The sequence below is a fragment of the Globicephala melas genome, chromosome 5, assembly GCF_963455315.2.
Source record: "Globicephala melas chromosome 5, mGloMel1.2, whole genome shotgun sequence".
Taxonomy (NCBI): Eukaryota; Metazoa; Chordata; class Mammalia; order Artiodactyla; family Delphinidae; genus Globicephala; species Globicephala melas.
In genome coordinates, this window is record NC_083318.1 from 100,061,399 (window position 1) to 100,078,595 (window position 17,197).

A 17,197-nucleotide genomic window follows, 5' to 3' on the forward strand; every position below is an offset into this window, starting at 1 on the left:
AGCCCTAGGAAACTAATAAAATGAAGGGAGTTGTAAGTGCAGGAAGGGAGGGAGGATCCTTCCTAGGTTTAAAGGAAAGAGCCTTAAGGTGTGCAAAAAAGGGCAGGTGAGGTGAGTGAAAGGGAGCCTGGGGACCACCACCATTACTTCTTCCCTCTCCCTCCCTCATCACTGCAGAGATGAACCTATCTTGGCTATCCTGTGTTTTAGGTGAGATAAAGATGGAGAGCTTGGGCTTCTCTGGTGGTGCAGTGGTTCAGGGTCTGCCCGCCAATGCGGGGGACATGGGTTCGAGCCCTGGTCCGGGAAGATCCCACATGCCAAGGAGCAACTAGGCCCGTGTGCCACAGCTGTTGAGCCTGTGATCTAGAGTCTGAAAGCCGCAACTATTGAAGCCCATACACTGCAACTACTGAGGCCCCAGTGGCTGGAGCCTGTGATCTGTGGCGGGGGAGGCCACCGCAATGAGAGGCCCGCACACGGCAATGAGGAGTGGCCCCTGCTCGCCATAGAGAAAGCCCACGTGCAACAATGAAGACTCAACGCAGCCAAAAAAAAAAAAAAAAAAAAGGTGGAGAGCTTTTACACTTGCACCAAGCTGCCTTCGATGTTTGCACAGAGCTTTGTCCTTAACAGAGCAATTTCAAACTCATAATCACATTTGACACTAAAAAGAATCCATTTTACTGATGAGAAAGCTGAAGCACAGAAGACTAAACGAATTGTTCAAACTTACAAGTGTCTGTGTCAGTCTGGAGTCAGTCTAAGACTTCAGACTCCACGTTATTACCATTCCACCATTCCGTTATGGGACAATAATTCTTTTCTTTTTAAAATTTTTATTCATTTATTTATTTTTTGGCTGCATTGGGTCTTCATTGCTGGCGCGACCTTCCTCTACTTGCAGCGAGCAGGGGCTACTCTTCGTTGCGGTGCGTGGACTTCTCATTGCAGTGGCTTCTCTTGTTGCGGAGCACGGGCTCTAGGCATGCGGGCTTCAGTAGTTGTGGCACATGGGCTCAGTAGCTGTGGCTCGCGGGCTCTAGAGCACAGGCTAAATAGTTGTGGTGCACGGGCTTAGTTGCTCCGCAGCATGTGGGATCTTCCCAGACCAGGGCTCAAACCCGTGTCCCCTGCATTGGCAGGCGGATTTTTAACCACTGTGCCACCAGGGAAGTCCCTTATGGGACAATAATTCTTACATAAAGAATAAACCAAAACCAAAACCAAAGAAGTAAACCTCGTTCATGAAATTTGGTTATGAACAACAAGAAATCATTGGAGACTGTGGGCACTCAGCTCCTCTGTCTGGATGGGCAGAAAAAGGCCATCCTTAAACGAAATTACCTGCACTGAGACTTGTTGGGTAAACTTTGGTACAATCATTCAGCATTCCTTAGTCATCTTCCTTTGAGGAAATAAAAGGAGGGTAAGAGCTTTGCCTGAATGTATGGTGTTAAATGAGTCAATATAACCTTTGAAGTTTTGTGCTAAATATTTGTTTGTTTCCAGCAAAGACTTTGGACGAATTTTGGCATGTGTGATTTTTGTTGTTGTTGTTTGTTTTCGTAAAATGGCAGACTATGAAGAGGTTTAATTTTGAGAAGCCAAGCGCCTGACACTTCTTCATTCTCAGCTTGGTTTTTAGGACCAAGTTACAGTTTTTTTCCCTTCCTAGTGGGGTAAGGAGTTGTGATACCTGCCTTGCAGGAGGTGCAGAAGCCAAACATTTACATTCTTTGCAGGGGGTTCTCCTCTCTTCCGCTCTCCATTTCCTCCACACCCTGGGCCGAGGCAGCCTCTTTCGCAGTATTTGTTGTCAACACTCTTTGAATTCAGTTTGCTTGCCGTCCCAGTTTTTCTAGCTTGAAATTACACCCGAAAGAGACCTGTACGAGATTTTGGTCCCATTCAGTGACGATCTGGAAACGGGGGGAGCCTGATTTTCTTATCTACTACATCTCAACATCCCTTCTTATGCTTACTCTTAAAAACAGATCAGGTTTCTAAGAGGCATGAACCGCAGTGAAGTAAATACCCGTACAAGCTTTTTGCCCTTTACTGTTCTAAGAAGGGCTAACGAGGCAGCGATGCGGGCACTGAATTCCCTGGAAGCGCGCGTCAGCTGGATGAAGCTTGAGGGGGCCTGGTGTTTTTCTGTGGCTTCTGTGAGAATCGTGTTGGGTGAAAGGTAGGGGAAGCTGTAGTTGGAATCTTGCCCCAGGAAGAGAGCGACCCTCGGCGGAAGGATTTCTGTGCCAAGGGAACGGCGGCTGAGCCGGGAAGGCGACTCGTGGAGAAAACTTTCCACTTTCAGGAAGAGCAAGATCTCGCCCGGCAGCTCCGTAGAGTAGGGAGGGGAAGGAGGAGGGAGAAGAGGGAGTGGGAGACCTGGAAGCGGAGGAAGCCGCAGCTCAGTAGCGCCGCGGGCATTTCCCTCTCCTTGACAGCCCTGCCGAGAGGTCGTTTTATACACACACAAGCAGGACCTTCTCAAGCGTTCCGGACACGTCAGTAGTTCATTCCGGGGGTGAGAAAATTCTAACGTGTTGCAGATGAAAACTCTGTTCCCTGAAGAACCTCCGCTGGGAGTGCTGGCGAGGCGGGGCGCGGGGAAGACTGGAGGCCGCCCGGGAGGCTGCGGCGCTTTCCGTGCAGATCCCTACTAGAGCTCCCCGTTGGGTGGCGGAGGAGGTGGGGCGAGGGCAGGGTGCAGAAATTGGGCGCTGAGCGTCCGAGCCAGCCCACCAGCAGCGCAGTCCTGGACCAGGCGTCAGTTCCGCCAGCGGCTGGTGTGAGGTGGTGCGGTGCACGGCGCCGCAGGGATCCTCGTTCCGGGAGGGCCTCCGTGACTCAACGCTGAGTTGCCCCAATCACCACCCAACTGAAATCAGGCACAGGGTGGGACAGGTTCCCCGCTGCGCTCGCGTGTCTCCACGCTCACCCCCAGCCCTGGTCGCCTGGCGGGCGCTACCAGGTCTGCGCAAGCGGCAGCAGGGGGCCTGGGCCTCCAGCCCAGAAAGAGTCAGCCGGCCGCGGCGAGGTGGAGCCCTTAGAGGAAGGAAATTGCTGTCCTCCTGAAAGTTTTTCCCGTCCTCTCTTGTTTTCCCTGCAGAGGTGAGAGGCAGGCGGCGGCGGCGCTGACTCCGGGGAGCCGGGCCCCGCACCTCTGCTCCCGGAGCTGCCAACCGACTAGCTGGGGACAGGGAAAGCTGTCGCGCTCGGACCTCCTCCGTGGACCCCTTCTGGGTGCGCCGAGCCATGGATAGCGCGGAGCTGGCCGGGAAGATCGTTTACACCTGGCTGACTCTGGTGCTCGGCTTCATACTCCTGCCTTCGGCCTTTGGGTTGTCTTTGGGCATCTCCGAGCTCTACATGAAGATCCTGGTGAAAACTTTAGAGGTGAGCGCATGGGGGCATGCCGCGGCCCCTCCTCCGAGAGCTTTAGGGAGATCCTGGGGCGATGCGAAACGAAGGTAGAGCTGAAAGACGAGTAGACGCGAGGGGACCAGTAAGTAAAGTCAGTGGTCTGGAGGGGTGTGCGTTTTAGTTTATTCGCGGCTGCATCCCTCCTCTCCCGCAGAGCTGGAGGGATTCGGACTAAAACCACTGGACCACCCTGTTGTTGCTGCGGTTGGAGGCAGAATTACCTCCACCCCCTGCTGTTGTTATTATGATTTTTACTGATAAGAATATCAATGCAACCACCTTTTCTATCACCGAATTTTTTTATATCCTTTCTGCGGGGCAGCTGTCACCTCAGTGTCCTTAGTTTTTACAGCCCCAGGTTTCAGAGGTCCTTTCGTGGACTAAGGCGTCCTGTCCAGAAAGGCATCATGTTCTAGTGTATGCTCAATATAAGACACCAATTGCTGGATGGTAGAAAGAAGTCTGATTATATTTTAACAGAGTCATGGAAATTTAATCTAACCAATGGCACTTGAAATGTCATTGAAAAATCTACATTCCTTGACCTCAACTCTAAGTGGGCCTGATGGGGAACAACTACAGCTTACCCTTAATACAGGGCTTTATTAAATCACAGAGGGTTCCCTGTTGATCCTCTCATCAGATGCTCCCCAAAGCCTTGGAAGGTAGGGAGAGCAAGTGTTATTCCCCCTTTTACAGGTAGGGAAACTGAGACTCTGACAAGTTCAGTGGTTTGCTTGAATTAAGTGGTGGAGACAGGAGTCTTAACTGAGGAGAGGGCCTGCAGCTATTGGTTAATAGTGCAGACTTTGGATGCAGATTTGCTTTGATTTGGTACCAAAATCCCAGCTCTGCTTCTCAGTATATGACCATAGGGAAGTCACCTACTTCTTGTGCTTCATTTGCCTCATATATAAAATAGGAGTAACAATAACAACTATTTCCATAGGGTTGTTTAAGTGAGTTAAAATATGTCAAGCATCCTAGAATGGTATCTGTATGTGTTTGCTACTATTAAAAGAATAATATTATTCTTATTATTAAAGTAATAATAAAGTAATAATATTATTACTTAGATTCTAGCATCCTTGTTTCTGTAGCTACTAAAGTACCTTCTAATACGGTTTGCAGTTTTCTGCCCTTATTCTATGTCTGCCCCCAGGCGTGGCTTTATTTGCTCTTCTCCCTCAGGCAGGAGGGTGGCTCCCAGATATACATCTCTAATCTTTTATCTCTTACCTGGAGATTACCAGCAGATCTCCCACCAGCTAATCTCCTGCAAATCTATTCTGGCTGCTTATCTCCTGTTTTACCCCACATTTTTGTTGTACTTCTCTTTGTGGCTATTTTTCTGTCTAGTCTTTGAAGTTATATTTGATTCTTCATCCTCAGCCCTCATGTTTTAAAAGTTCTGTTGTTTCTACTTGGGAGATATTTCACAGTCTTGAACTTATCTTGTTGATGTCACACTCTGAACTTGGTCACATTCTACTGTGAATTTCTTAGCTACCTCTTACTGTTAGATCTTCAGAATACTCTCCCCGTAGCAGTTGATCCTCTTCAGCTGGTGTTCACTCTTTCTCAGAACTGAAATGATTGAACTGTTCTCCCATGTAGCAATGTCTTTTGGAATTGATACCCCAAGTGAAGATAGAGTAAAGTAAGTTGCACACCTGTCTGCCAGCTGCTGACTCCTATATGCTTGCTTGAGTAAGTCAGGATACAGCTAAAGAGATGTCAGGGAGAGAGGCCTGCTAGTTGCTGTTAGCCTGGCAAATAACTATTATACTTTGAAGGGATGTCTCCAGTCCAGGGTCTGGCTTCAGTGTGGCAGGGCCTCAAGTTTTAACTTTTGTCCATCTAGACTTGAAGAGACTTAGAGGTGCACTCCTTGTTAATCAAACTCTCAAGAATGCTAGTTTTCTAATTATAGAGGGAGATACACCACCTAGCTTGGAAACCAGGTAGATGGCAGCATAAGGAACCATCTTCTTAGCTCAGACCAAAGTTATTAGGTCAGAGAGATGCTTGGCATATATGGAATTAGAATGGGGATTCATTTTGTGAGCCAACTCTGACTTGGTGGTAGCTGCCTGGAGTGCCTGTGTTTGGAAGCAGCTGGGCCCCTCAGGAAAGAGCTATCATTCCATAGCGATATCTGCTTTAGGCACAGAAGAGGGAGATGGCAACCCAGGGTTTTCCATCCTCTAACCAGAACAGCGTTAGATGTTTCAGAGACATTTCTGTTAGGCAGAGGTTGGTACAGTGGATTGCTTTTTTTTTTTGCCAACTATGGGGATAATTCTCTTAAAAAGTGTGCTGGTTGTTTAATATTAGAACATCTTTAGATCTGGAAACATACCCTGCCTTTTTGTAGAGTCCATTCAAGGCCCTGCCTTTCTGCTACTCATTATTCTTTAGTATGTTCTCAACTGATTTGCTTCTTTCTTTCTTTTGCATTCCAGTCCCAAGAATATTCTTTGGGCTCTTTGATTGGAATTAGCTATTTCACAGGTTTCCTTGGTCACAATTTACACACCATTTTAAAAGGTCATTTAGTTTGGTACATGATGTGTTTACTTTGATAAGTTTTCTTGACAATGGTTAGATTTTTTGTGATCATAAACTCAAATTCTGGAGGTTGCAATGTGTGTGGGTTACCTTCAGAATAGCTGACTGTGGTAACTGGTAATTGTCAAGTAACTCAGCCAGCTATATGCTCTTCTTGGGGCCCTTTCTTAGCTCATCAGTTCAGGTAATAATTATTTATTGAGTACCTACTGAATGCTGCCTTCTGCATTGCTGAATATCTCTAGATGTGTTCATAGGTCCCTGATATGGCAAGCTGCTTGAGGGTAAGGCTTGAATTCTTAGCCTAGAGTAAGTGTAGTGATTCTCTAAACCAGTGATTTTCAAGGGGTATATAACAATTTCTTAGGAGTATATATGCCAATATGGTAGCAGTATATTAGGGAAAATTGTTTTAGGAATAAAACCATGAAAAGTAAAACTTTTGGCTGAGAGGATTTGTAGAGGGTAGTCCATCTGCATGGTGGGATGTATATATCTGAATCTCTGGGAGAGTGTGTGTGAATTTTTTATGTTTGTCAAACAGGAGCATGGATTAAAGGTTGAAATATGCTGTTCTCAGCCCTGCAAGGTTAATGATGCTTCCTATTGATTGACCTAAGGATTGCTATTCATTGGCCTAAGGTTCATAGAGGGAAATAAAGAATGGGAAGAGAATATAGGATTGATGGAGAAGAAGAAGGCAGGGGAATGATATGTAAATTATCTAATCTAACCAGATAATACAAACAATAGACAGAGAAGATAAATGTTAATGGACTGATTTTTCCCTCAACTTTTGAGGAATAAGTTGGATGCATGAACAACTTACTCCAAATTTCTGGCATTGTAACCTTGGGCAAATCACTCAACATCTCCACCTTAGTTTCTACATGTGTGTACAGGAATATGCCTCACAGAGTTATTGTGCAGATTAAATGAAGAAAGGTGAATAAAAGCACTTGATACATAGTAGGTGCTCAAATCTTAGTGGAGTTTGAATTGGAACACTCTTTGGTTGTATTTTTTTGGGGGTTTTTTTGCTCCTGTGTGGCTAAGGTTTAACCTACCTTCAGATCTTTGATGGGTCAGCACACATACATACTCAGAATAGCCTACTCCTGCCTTTTATTTTAGTTATTATTCTTTCCCTTACCATTTCCTCCATCCACCAATTAGTTTTCCGTCATTTTAAAAAGGCAGGTCAATAATTTTCAGGTGATAAACACCTCTTATTATAACACTCAGGTATTATCCCTGGTGTTGGAAATATAATAAATCTGCTAGAAGGCCATGACTCTTTATGACAGAAAGTAATAATAAAAGCTACCAAAGCAATATGCTTTTCAGATAACTTAATTCTACAGCAGCTCTCTGGGTTAGGGTCTGTTATTATTCCCATTGATAGACTGGAGAATGGAGGTTCAGAGAGGTGATTTGTCTGGACAGTGGCATACAGCTGTCAGTGGTAGAATCAGGATTTTAATCTGAATCTGAGTTCTACTCTGCTAAAATGACAGACTCTGCTAAGAGACTTTTGTTTTGCTACAGATGATGGCCAGCTATTATTTGAGTAAGCCTAATATTTTGAATTTTTATATAATTTTATACATTTTTCCTTTCCCTCTATTTAGTCAATTCTTAAATGTCTTTTTAGTGTGAAAACTGAAAGTTGAATTGTCTAGGTGACAGTGTCTCGTTTTTGCAAGCTTTTGGCCTAAGCTTTAAAAATTATACTTAACCCTTTATTTTGGTGAATTGTGGACAGCTACTTATTTTCTTCCAAGAGGATTTTGAAATTAAGTGGGGGTGAAAACCGGATTGAAAGTTATCATCCTTCTTGGTAGGCGTAGTGAGATGGGGAGTGGTAGCCAGGATTGTTCGAAGCTGCTATCTTCAGGGCCCTTTGCAGACAGAGCTGCGTCTTTCCTGGTGCCTTGAGGTAGATGTGTCCTGAGATACCTCAAGAGATTTAGAACCTCTAAAGAGATATTCTTCCTCTGTATTTGGGCTTACCTGATCAGCTAGAGAAGCTGGCGTGGTGAAAGAGAAATAGCTATTTATTGGGAGATGCACTGATGGTCTGGAAAACAAACTGATCATTTTGGCACCTATATAGATGTAGGGAGGGAGGAGAAAGCCAATGTTTTTCTACCTTGTGGCCGATTGTGTGATGGTCGTTGGATAGATTATCTCCTTTAATCTTTACAACAACCCTTGGTATTGTTCAGAGATGATGAAACTTAGACCCCAGGAGGTTAAAGTCTTGTCTGAGATGATTACAGCAAGGAAGTGGCAGAACTGCAGTTCATGTGTACTTCTGTCTGTCCAGCTGCAGAGCATAGGCACTTGGTCATTTTCACTGGAGAGTTAGCCCAAAGAAGAAAACCGTTTTCCAGCACAAATTCCTTTTGGCATTAAGTGACTTCTCCTCCAACCTTAAAACTTGCTAATCTTGAACATTGTAACTACATTTTGGAGGATAGACCTCAGAGTTAGCATTTCAGGAGAGGGTCTGTCTTCTGAAACTTCTGATGATGGCACAGGGAGCTCTTTGGAGCACATCATGTTATTGGAGGAATGCCCCCATATTAGTTTGCTGCCATAACAAAGTCCCATAGACTGGGTGGCTTAAACCATGGAAATGTATTTTCTCACAGTGTTGGAGGATAGAAGTCCAAAATTAGGGTGTCAGCAGCTTTGGTTTCTTCTGAGGGCTCTCTCCTTAGATTTAGATGGTGCTGTCTTGCTGTGACCTCACATGGTCTGTCTTCTCTGTACATGACCCTGGTTCTTTTCCTCTTGTTATAAGGACACCAGTCATACCGGATTAGGGCCTCACCCTAAGGGCCTCATTTTAACTGAGTCACCTCTTTAAAGGCCCAGTTTCCAAATATAGTCACATTTTGAGGCACTGGGCGTTAGGGCTTCAACACATGAATTTTTGGGGTGCTTTGTGTGGGACACAATTCAACCCATAATAGCCAAAGAATACTAATGTTTTCCATCTTATAAGCATGGACTAATTGTTCTAGTCTAAGGTAATTACCATTTATATAAAATATAAAATCACATGCCACAATGAAAAAAGTGAGCTCCAGGATAAGGATGATTGATTGTTGACAAAGTTTTATCTTAATCATGTCTTAGGTCTCCTTACAACTGATAATAGGTAACAGGGCTTTAAAGTGAAAAACTGTGGAAATAAACCTTTACCTCTATTGAGAAGAGATGGGAGGTAAAGTCTGGAGTTTGAGAATTCCTGCCTAGATCAGCAAGGAAGAGAAAAGGACGCAACCAGATTAAGACTCTGAGCCTATTATCATTTGTGACTTGCCACTTGAAGCTGGGAAGATTAAGCCTCTATTCATAGGCTGTTTTCTAAGCACCCATGGCATGTTCCTACTTTGCTCTTTGGGATGTTGTGCAGGGGTCCTGACGTAGTCAGATCATGCTTTGCTCCTTGACCTTCGTGTACATGTTTTAGGTTATTTATTCTCTACTACTTATTTTCTTATTTATTTGAGAAAAAAATGTTTACCTCTCTGCTTGAGCCCTTCAAACCCAGCAACAACTGGGTTTTTGCCTTGACATATTTAATAAATTCTGTCTTTTTGCCCCTTCAAGAGTGCCTAAGTCGTAATTATAATTATAGTGCCTTTTACCTTTTGTTTTGCTCTTCTCCCACCTCCCCAAATAAGGTCAATTTAGACATTGTTAGCTTCTAGAATTGTAGTCATCTACATAATACATATATAGATTTTTAAAATTAAGTTATTTATTTATTTATTTTTGGCTGCGTTGGGTCTTTATTGCTGTGCGCGGGTTTTTCTAGTTGAGGCGAGTGGGGGTTACTCTTTGTTGTGGTATGCAGGCCTCTCATTGCGGTGGCTTCTCTTGTTGCGGAATACAGCCTCTAGGCGTGCGGGCTTCAGTAGTTGCAGGACGTGGGCTCAGTAGTTGTGGCTTGTGGGCTCTAGAGCACAGGCTCAGTAGTTGTGGCGCTCGGGCTTAGTTGCTCCACGGCATGTGGGATCTTCCTAGACCAGGGCTTGAACCCGTGTCCCCTGCATTGGCAGGCGGATTCTCAACTGTGCCACCAGGGAAGCCCCCACATGTCTTTTTAACTTTTTGTTTGTTTGTTTTTAAAACTGTTATTGGAGTATCATTGATTTACAATATTGTGTTAGTTTCTGCTGTATAGCAAAGTGAATCAGTAATATATATATATATCCACTCTTGTTTAGATTCTTTTCCCACATAGGCCATTACAGAGTGTTGAGTAGAGTTCCCTGTCCTATACGTAGGTCCTTATTAGTTATCTATTTTATATATAGTAGTGTCAATCCCAGTCTCCTGGCAGATGTCTTTTTAGTTAGTGATTTCATGGATTCCTTTCCAGCTTTCCCAGTCTCACACTGCTCCTTTTGAAAGCTTTTGTCTGATACAGGCAATTAGGCATCTTTGAGTGTGTCTCATCCTTGAATGCCTAATTTCTTATGAAAATAATATTCTTTGTGCCCTGTGTTTATGTCTTTACATGTGTTAATCTCATTTAATCTTCATAGCAACCCTATGGAATAGGAACTATTATCCTCATTTTACAGATGAGGAAACTGAGGCTGAGAGGGATTAAGTAATTTTAAACCCAGATAGACTTGATGCCATAGTCTATGCTCTTGCCCTTCATGCTTTCTGACTTTTCCAAGGAGTAATTTATTGGGGTACCAGGTGTGTGTGAGGGTTTTTTAATAGGGTAAACATGATCTTTTCCTCCTTTTATTTGGGCATTACCAGTAACTAATATAAGAGTATACCTGGGATTTGGAATACTATTTATATCAGAGATTCAGTGGGGTATCTCTTCAATTCACATAACACCAGGGCTTAATGATTAATTTCACGTCTATATAAGCATGGTTTAAATATCTTGCATTGTGTCTGTGGCACAGTTTACATTAATATTTGTTGTTTTTGAACAGTGGGCCACGTTACGAATTGAAAAAGGAGTCTCAAAGGAATCAGTTCTTAAAAGCTCAGCTTCTGTTGGTAAGTCTTCCTTTTCATTTTAATGGTTAAAGTATCCTTCAAATATGCATAGAGTAGTACATTTTATGGGCCTTGGATTGTTCATAATTCTGACCTTTATGCAAAATAGCCGCCTTCTGACTTTTGGATGAGTTTTTACTGTAAAGATGTAATATGTGCTGGTTCATCTACATGTTCTTATAGGGTATTTCTAAAGGTATGTATTTAAAGGTGGTTGCCCATGGTAGTTAATGGTCTTAAGAAAAAAAAGGCTAATCGGACTACCTGGTGTTAAGTTAAACCTATGTTTGAGGTTTCATTAGCACCTTATAACTTGTGGTTCTGAAAGTATGTTCCTCAAAATATTCTTTCCTGCTAAAAACTAATTAGTAATGCATGAAAGAAAAAAATAACTCCCTTGTGAAATAAGCTTGGGAATCACCACATGCTACACATTCCTTTTGGGGACTAATAATGTATAGTAACAAAGGCTCAGAAAAGTCCTGTAGTAAAGAAACTCACTTAATTTTTGTTAGAAGTGAGTTAACAAGTCAGCCGAGCTAAGCAGTCCCTGCTTCTATATGTGTGCTTTGCCTTTGTCCCAATAAACCCTTTCACTTGGGTTAAGAATTTTAAGAATTTTTAAGACACTGGGTTCAAAGGGGAGTAGAATTCTGTGGAAGTGCTGGCTGTGAAATTAAGGAGAAATAAACCCTTGATTTAATTAAAAGATTAAGGCTTTATGTGTTTTTCAAAAATAATATAGAAACAATTTTGTGCCCATCTGATTTAGGGTTAAAGATGGTCAAAATGTCAAACATTTCACTAGAAGGAATTTATCTTCTGAAGGCTTGTCTAAGAGGAATTGTAGAAATTATATGCTATAGTGCATTTAGGAAATAAAGAATCTGAGTGAAAACATCTGTGCATTTTTGTGTAATTAGATTGTTATGTTCAAATGATTAAAGCAACTAGTAGAGCTTCATGGTGTCCACTTAAACACCAAAGGGTTAGCACCAATAACATGTTAACCAAGATTGGATATTTCTGGCTCTACTTGGTCCTCTTCTTATTGACCTGAGAGATACTTTCTCTCAGGTGTAGCAGATCTACTAAATTTTTTTTCTGGGTTCTTTTTAAATGTGTGCCCTTGTGATTTAAGGAGAGAACAAACTTTATTGCTGATTTTTTGTTGTACTTGGTGAGATTTTGGGCTGTCATTGTTCTTGGGTGAAATTCTATGGGACCCTACAGGTTGGGGTGGTGGTGGCGCATGTCTTGGGCCATGAATTTAAAAGGGCACAAAGTGTTTCAATTTGGTAGGTTAAGAGGATTAAAAAACCACTAGCTGAGGGTGTTTGTAGTGTTGTTTTAGGTTTTTCAGCCTAATGAGAGTGAATATTTCCACTTGTTGGATTTTTTTTTTTTAATCATGCATCTGTCTTTTCTATTTTTGGTCTTTGCCTTTTTCTTGGTACCTCCAGGAAAGAGTGGAAGTGAGTAGGAGGAGAAAATGTATATAATAATGGTTTAGAGTGTGGCTAATGCCTACAGAATTTATCATATTTCATTCAGAGTGGCTGCTCTCCCTTTTAGCCTGTGCAGTTGGGAATTGACTATTGTAGTTACTGAGCATTTGCTACCTGTGAGGTTGACAGGGGATCCCAAGATGATTAAGACATGGCTCCTGTGGGGAGACAGGCATCTGATAGGCCACTGTGATAAATGCTAAAATAGTGGCATAAGCAAAGGATGAGGTGAGATCTCATTTAGGCTCTGCTATGTGCTGCTTTCATCTGTATTAATACCTCAACTGTACATGGTATGCACCTCTACTCCCATCCTGACTTACATCCTGCTTGAGTCGCCCTGTGGCAGGGTGTGTGCCCTGTTGAGAGTCAGTCTCAGCTGACTCTAAACACCTGTACATTCTGGTGTTTAGAGTCAGCCGAGAGGTAGTATCACAGTCCTAGACAGAGGCAGAGGGTGATGAAACACTGAGCACCTGTGTGCCTGGCTGGTGCAGTCGCCTGCCCTCAGAGCATCGTGTCTCTGTACCGCAGCCAACCGAGCACAAGTCAATGTTGAGCCGGCCAAAGTTTAGGCAAGGGTCACTGGCAGACCATGGGTCCCAGGGGTGTGGGTGCAATTTTGAGATGTCGAATGATACAGTGCTGATGATAGGTTTAGGGAATTGAGAGGGAGAGATGAGGTAAAGAGGGACAAGAGTTATGTTTATTTTCTGCACCAGAAAATTCCTTTTGCTGCTCTTCTACTTGGTGAAGCACATTTCTGGAAACAGTTTTCAAGTCTCCCTCTCCAGTTAAACCCCTCTTGTGTTGTACTTCTTCTGTGCTTTTATTGAATAAGCCAACTGAAAGCTGAACCTCGGGAATTATTATCTTTGTGCTTAAATACTTCTTCGCTGTCCTTGGCTGTACTCTACCATGTCTTCTGTTAAAACACTGTCCAGCTCATTGAGCTTCAGATATGATCATGAATAAAAGCTCTTTAAGAAGCTCTATCATTGTACCTTCCTCTTCTGGGTTTAAGGACTTTTTCTCATTGTTAATACAGTGGTGAATATAAATTTTCTCCTCCCTTCAAGTAACTGTGTTATAGGTAAGCATTCAACTTCAGTGGAGAATACAGAGTTACCCTCTACCCTAGTTTTTGTTCCCTGAGAACTGTGTGGTAAAACAAGAAGAGAGAAGGGTATTGGGTCTTTTGCTTTGCATCAGCTGTACTTTTACCACTCTAGCCATAGAACAAATGCATCTTCTCAGACCCTGGCTTGTGGTCTGATGGAGATTTTAGCAGCTTTCATTTTCCTCTGCTGTAACTAGTTCAAGGGACCGTTTGACTCTAAGAAGCCACCAGTCTCTCTCTTTGGGTACCTGATTTCCAGAACTTATGCTGTCAGACTTGAATGAGTCACTAATTTTAATTGTGATTGAAATGAATGTAATTAATTATGTCATTTTCATGACTCAGGATTAATGCCACTGTAATTGCATTACGATGCTAGGACATCACAGTGATTAGCGACTATATGTCGACAGGCAGGAGTTAAGGCCTGAAGGTGCCCTTGCCCGGGGAGTGAGTCCTAAACAATACAGATAAGTAGAGGCCCTGGCTCAGTCCTTCCGGTGTTTTTCCCTGGGTTGTGTTGCTGGCCGGACTCGGCATTGTTGGCAATGGGAAATGCACTTGCTTCCTCAGGTCCTCCACGTTGCCCTGTCCCAGCAAGGATTTGGGGTCACCTGGCCCACCGTTAATTAAGCCCCTGGGCTAAGTTTCTCTTCTGCCCAGTATCTCTTGCCCTCAGCCCCCTCCACCTCTTCCTCCCCTCAAACACACACAAAGGACAAAATGCTACGGTGAAGCCTTTGATGTTGTAAGTGTCCAGAGAGAATTCAGGCTGCCTAACGTTTCTCTCTACTTTTACATTTGGGATTCTTTTTTTTTTTTTTTTTTTGCGGTACGCGGGCCTCTCACTGTTGTGGCCTCTCCAGTTGCGGAGCACAGGCTCCGGACGCGCAGGCTCAGCGGCCATGGCTCACGGGCCCAGCCGCTCCGCGGCATGTGGGATCCTCCCGGACCGGGGCACAAACCCGTGTCCCCTGCATCGGCAGGCGGACTCTCAACCACTGCGCCACCAGGGAAGCCCTACATTTGGGATTCTTTTGTGAGAATTGACTAGCCATGTTGATGCCAATACAATATTAGTTGCATCAATATTAAGCAGATCTGTGAACTTCACAGAAAGTGTGGGATAATACGTTGTAACAGAAATTTGAGGAGTGTCATGTTCTATACTCATTTTGTCTTGGGCGGGCCGTTTTTGATAGTCTGTTTAAATCAGCTAAGTTGATTTCGTACTATTGTCTTGGTGTAAGTTCTCTGAATATAAATCAGTGTCTGCTGTCCTCAAGGATATGGACTATAATGCATTTAATGGGGTTATCTTGCTCATAAAATCCTAGAACGTGTCTGACTACTTGCAGAGAGAAAAATAATCCAGTTATGGGATATGGAAGGGTTATAGGTTGAGATTTTCTTTATCACAGCCAAATGTCTACCTGCTTTTATTAGTCTATCTGCCTGATGGTGACGATGATGATGATGACAATTTTCAAACATAAGCAAAAGTAGAAAAATAGTATAATGAGACCCATATAGCCAACTTGTTTTTTTTTGTTTAATTGAAGTACAGTTGATTTACAGTATTGTGTTAATTTCAGGTGTATAGCAAAGTGATTTGGGTATACATGTATATATGTGTATATCTCTATCCGTTTTTGCTTTGATTCTTTTCCACTGTAGGTTATTACAGAATACTGAATATAGTTCCCTGTGTTATACAATAGGTCCTTGTTGTTTATCTATTTTGTATATAGTAGTGTGTATCTGTTAATCCCATACTCCTAACTTATCCTCCCACCACTCGCTGGCTTCCCCTTTGGTAAACCATAAGTTTGTTTTCTATGTCTGTGAGTCTATTTCTGTTTTGTAAATAAGTTCATTTGTGCTAATTTTTTAGATTCCACATGTAAGTGATGTCATATAATTGTCTTTTTCTGACTTATTTCACTTAGTGTGATAACCCGTATAGCCAACTTTTGTCAAGATTTTGCCACACTTGATTCATCTATCAGTCCTCAGTTTTTGCTAAAGTATTCAGTGCAGATATAAGATTTCATCTTTTTATACATTTTTTAAAAAAGGACTTTAAAAAAGAACCACAATGCTTTTATCCCTTTTACAAGCTTAATATTTTCTTAATATCATCTAATACATAATCCATATATAAATTTCTCTAACAGTTTCAAAATGGTTTGATAACTGATTGTTTGATTTGACATTCAGTCATGGTCCACAAATACGTTTGCTTATTTATTTATTGACACTGCCTTTATTGGACATATGGAGTACAGTTTCTCTTCTTGGAACAAAAATTACTTGATAGAAGGTGTTTCTGAAAAAATTCACTAGCATACCATGTATTTTAATCCTAATATGTTAATATAGTTCTGCAGAAGGCAAAGGTTTGATTCTTTTTTGTTTGCTTGTTTTAAAACCGTAAGATCAGTCATCTGCATTTCTAAGTGCAATATAATGAAAACTTAGTTCAGGGACACTTTGGAGAGCAATTTGGCAATTCGTAGCACTGTAACCCCACAATTCCACTTCTCCTAAGGTACCAGACCTACCCAAACTCTCAGCATATGTGTGTTAGGAGACGTGTTACAGGTGCATACAAATAGTGGCAATGTGGAGACGACCCAGTCACTCCTTAGGAGGAAAATTATGTAAGCTGCTTTATTTGTACTGTACAGTGATCAAAATGAACTAACTGGATTTACAAGAAGAAAACAAAATGGACAAACATTGAGAGAGAAGAAATGTATAGTATAATAACATTCATTTAAAATTTAGTACCTTAAACAGATAACTATATATTTATGTAGAGGTATGTAGATAAGTATAAAATACATGTGGAAATGATATATCTGCTAGGAGGGAGGAGAACAGATGGGGAGGTGGGCTTTAACTGTACCTATAATTTTTTTCTTCAAAAATATCTGAAGCAGATATGACAATGGAATTTTTTCTTTGTTGAACTCATTTTTTTGGTTAAACTTGTATTTTAAACATAAACATTAAGAAAACCAACCAAATAAAATATCATTAAGCCTTCAGCTAGAGTCTGTAGTCTGATAAATGGAACTAGTTTCATATGAATAGAAAATAGGTACCTGTCTCAGGGGTGTGATTGATGCTTACATGCTCCAAAATACATCTCTAGTCAGCATGCCTAGTGCCTGGAATAGAAACTTAAACCTGTGGAACAAAGGCGTTGTTAACTGAAATATATTACCTCTTAGAGCTGGGTTTCACAACCTCAGTACTACTGACATTTTGGGCAGAATAATTCTTTGTCACAGGGAGAGGTCCTATGTGTTGTAAGATGCTTAGCAGTGTCCTGGGTCTCTACTCACTAGATGACAGTAGCACACCCCTAATGTGACAACCAACAGTGTCTCCAGATATTGCCAACTGTCCCCTGGGGGCAAAACCCTCCTCTTTCCCACCCCCCCCCCTTTGGGACCATTCCTTCGGGAACCACCTCTCTTAGTGAATAATGCATTAATCTATTATGCCACTCTCA

At 42.4% G+C, this 17,197-nt stretch overlaps 1 protein-coding gene across 2 annotated transcripts in view; it reads left to right on the plus strand.

The window, feature by feature from the left end:
* Positions 1-2,435: 2,435 nt before the first annotated feature.
* GPAT3 (glycerol-3-phosphate acyltransferase 3) overlaps positions 2,436-17,197 on the plus strand; it is a 57,195-nt gene continuing 42,433 nt past the window's right edge. Inside the window, exons 1-3 of one of the 2 annotated variants that reach the window (XM_030878071.2) lie at positions 2,436-2,530; positions 3,116-3,402; positions 10,980-11,046. In XM_030878071.2, coding sequence (XP_030733931.1) covers positions 3,262-3,402; positions 10,980-11,046 — 208 coding nt within the window. In that variant the 5' untranslated portion in view covers positions 2,436-2,530; positions 3,116-3,261. Of the gene's footprint in view, positions 2,531-3,064; positions 3,403-10,979; positions 11,047-17,197 lie in introns of those variants that run through there. The other variant, XM_030878074.2, reaches the window with a different exon arrangement.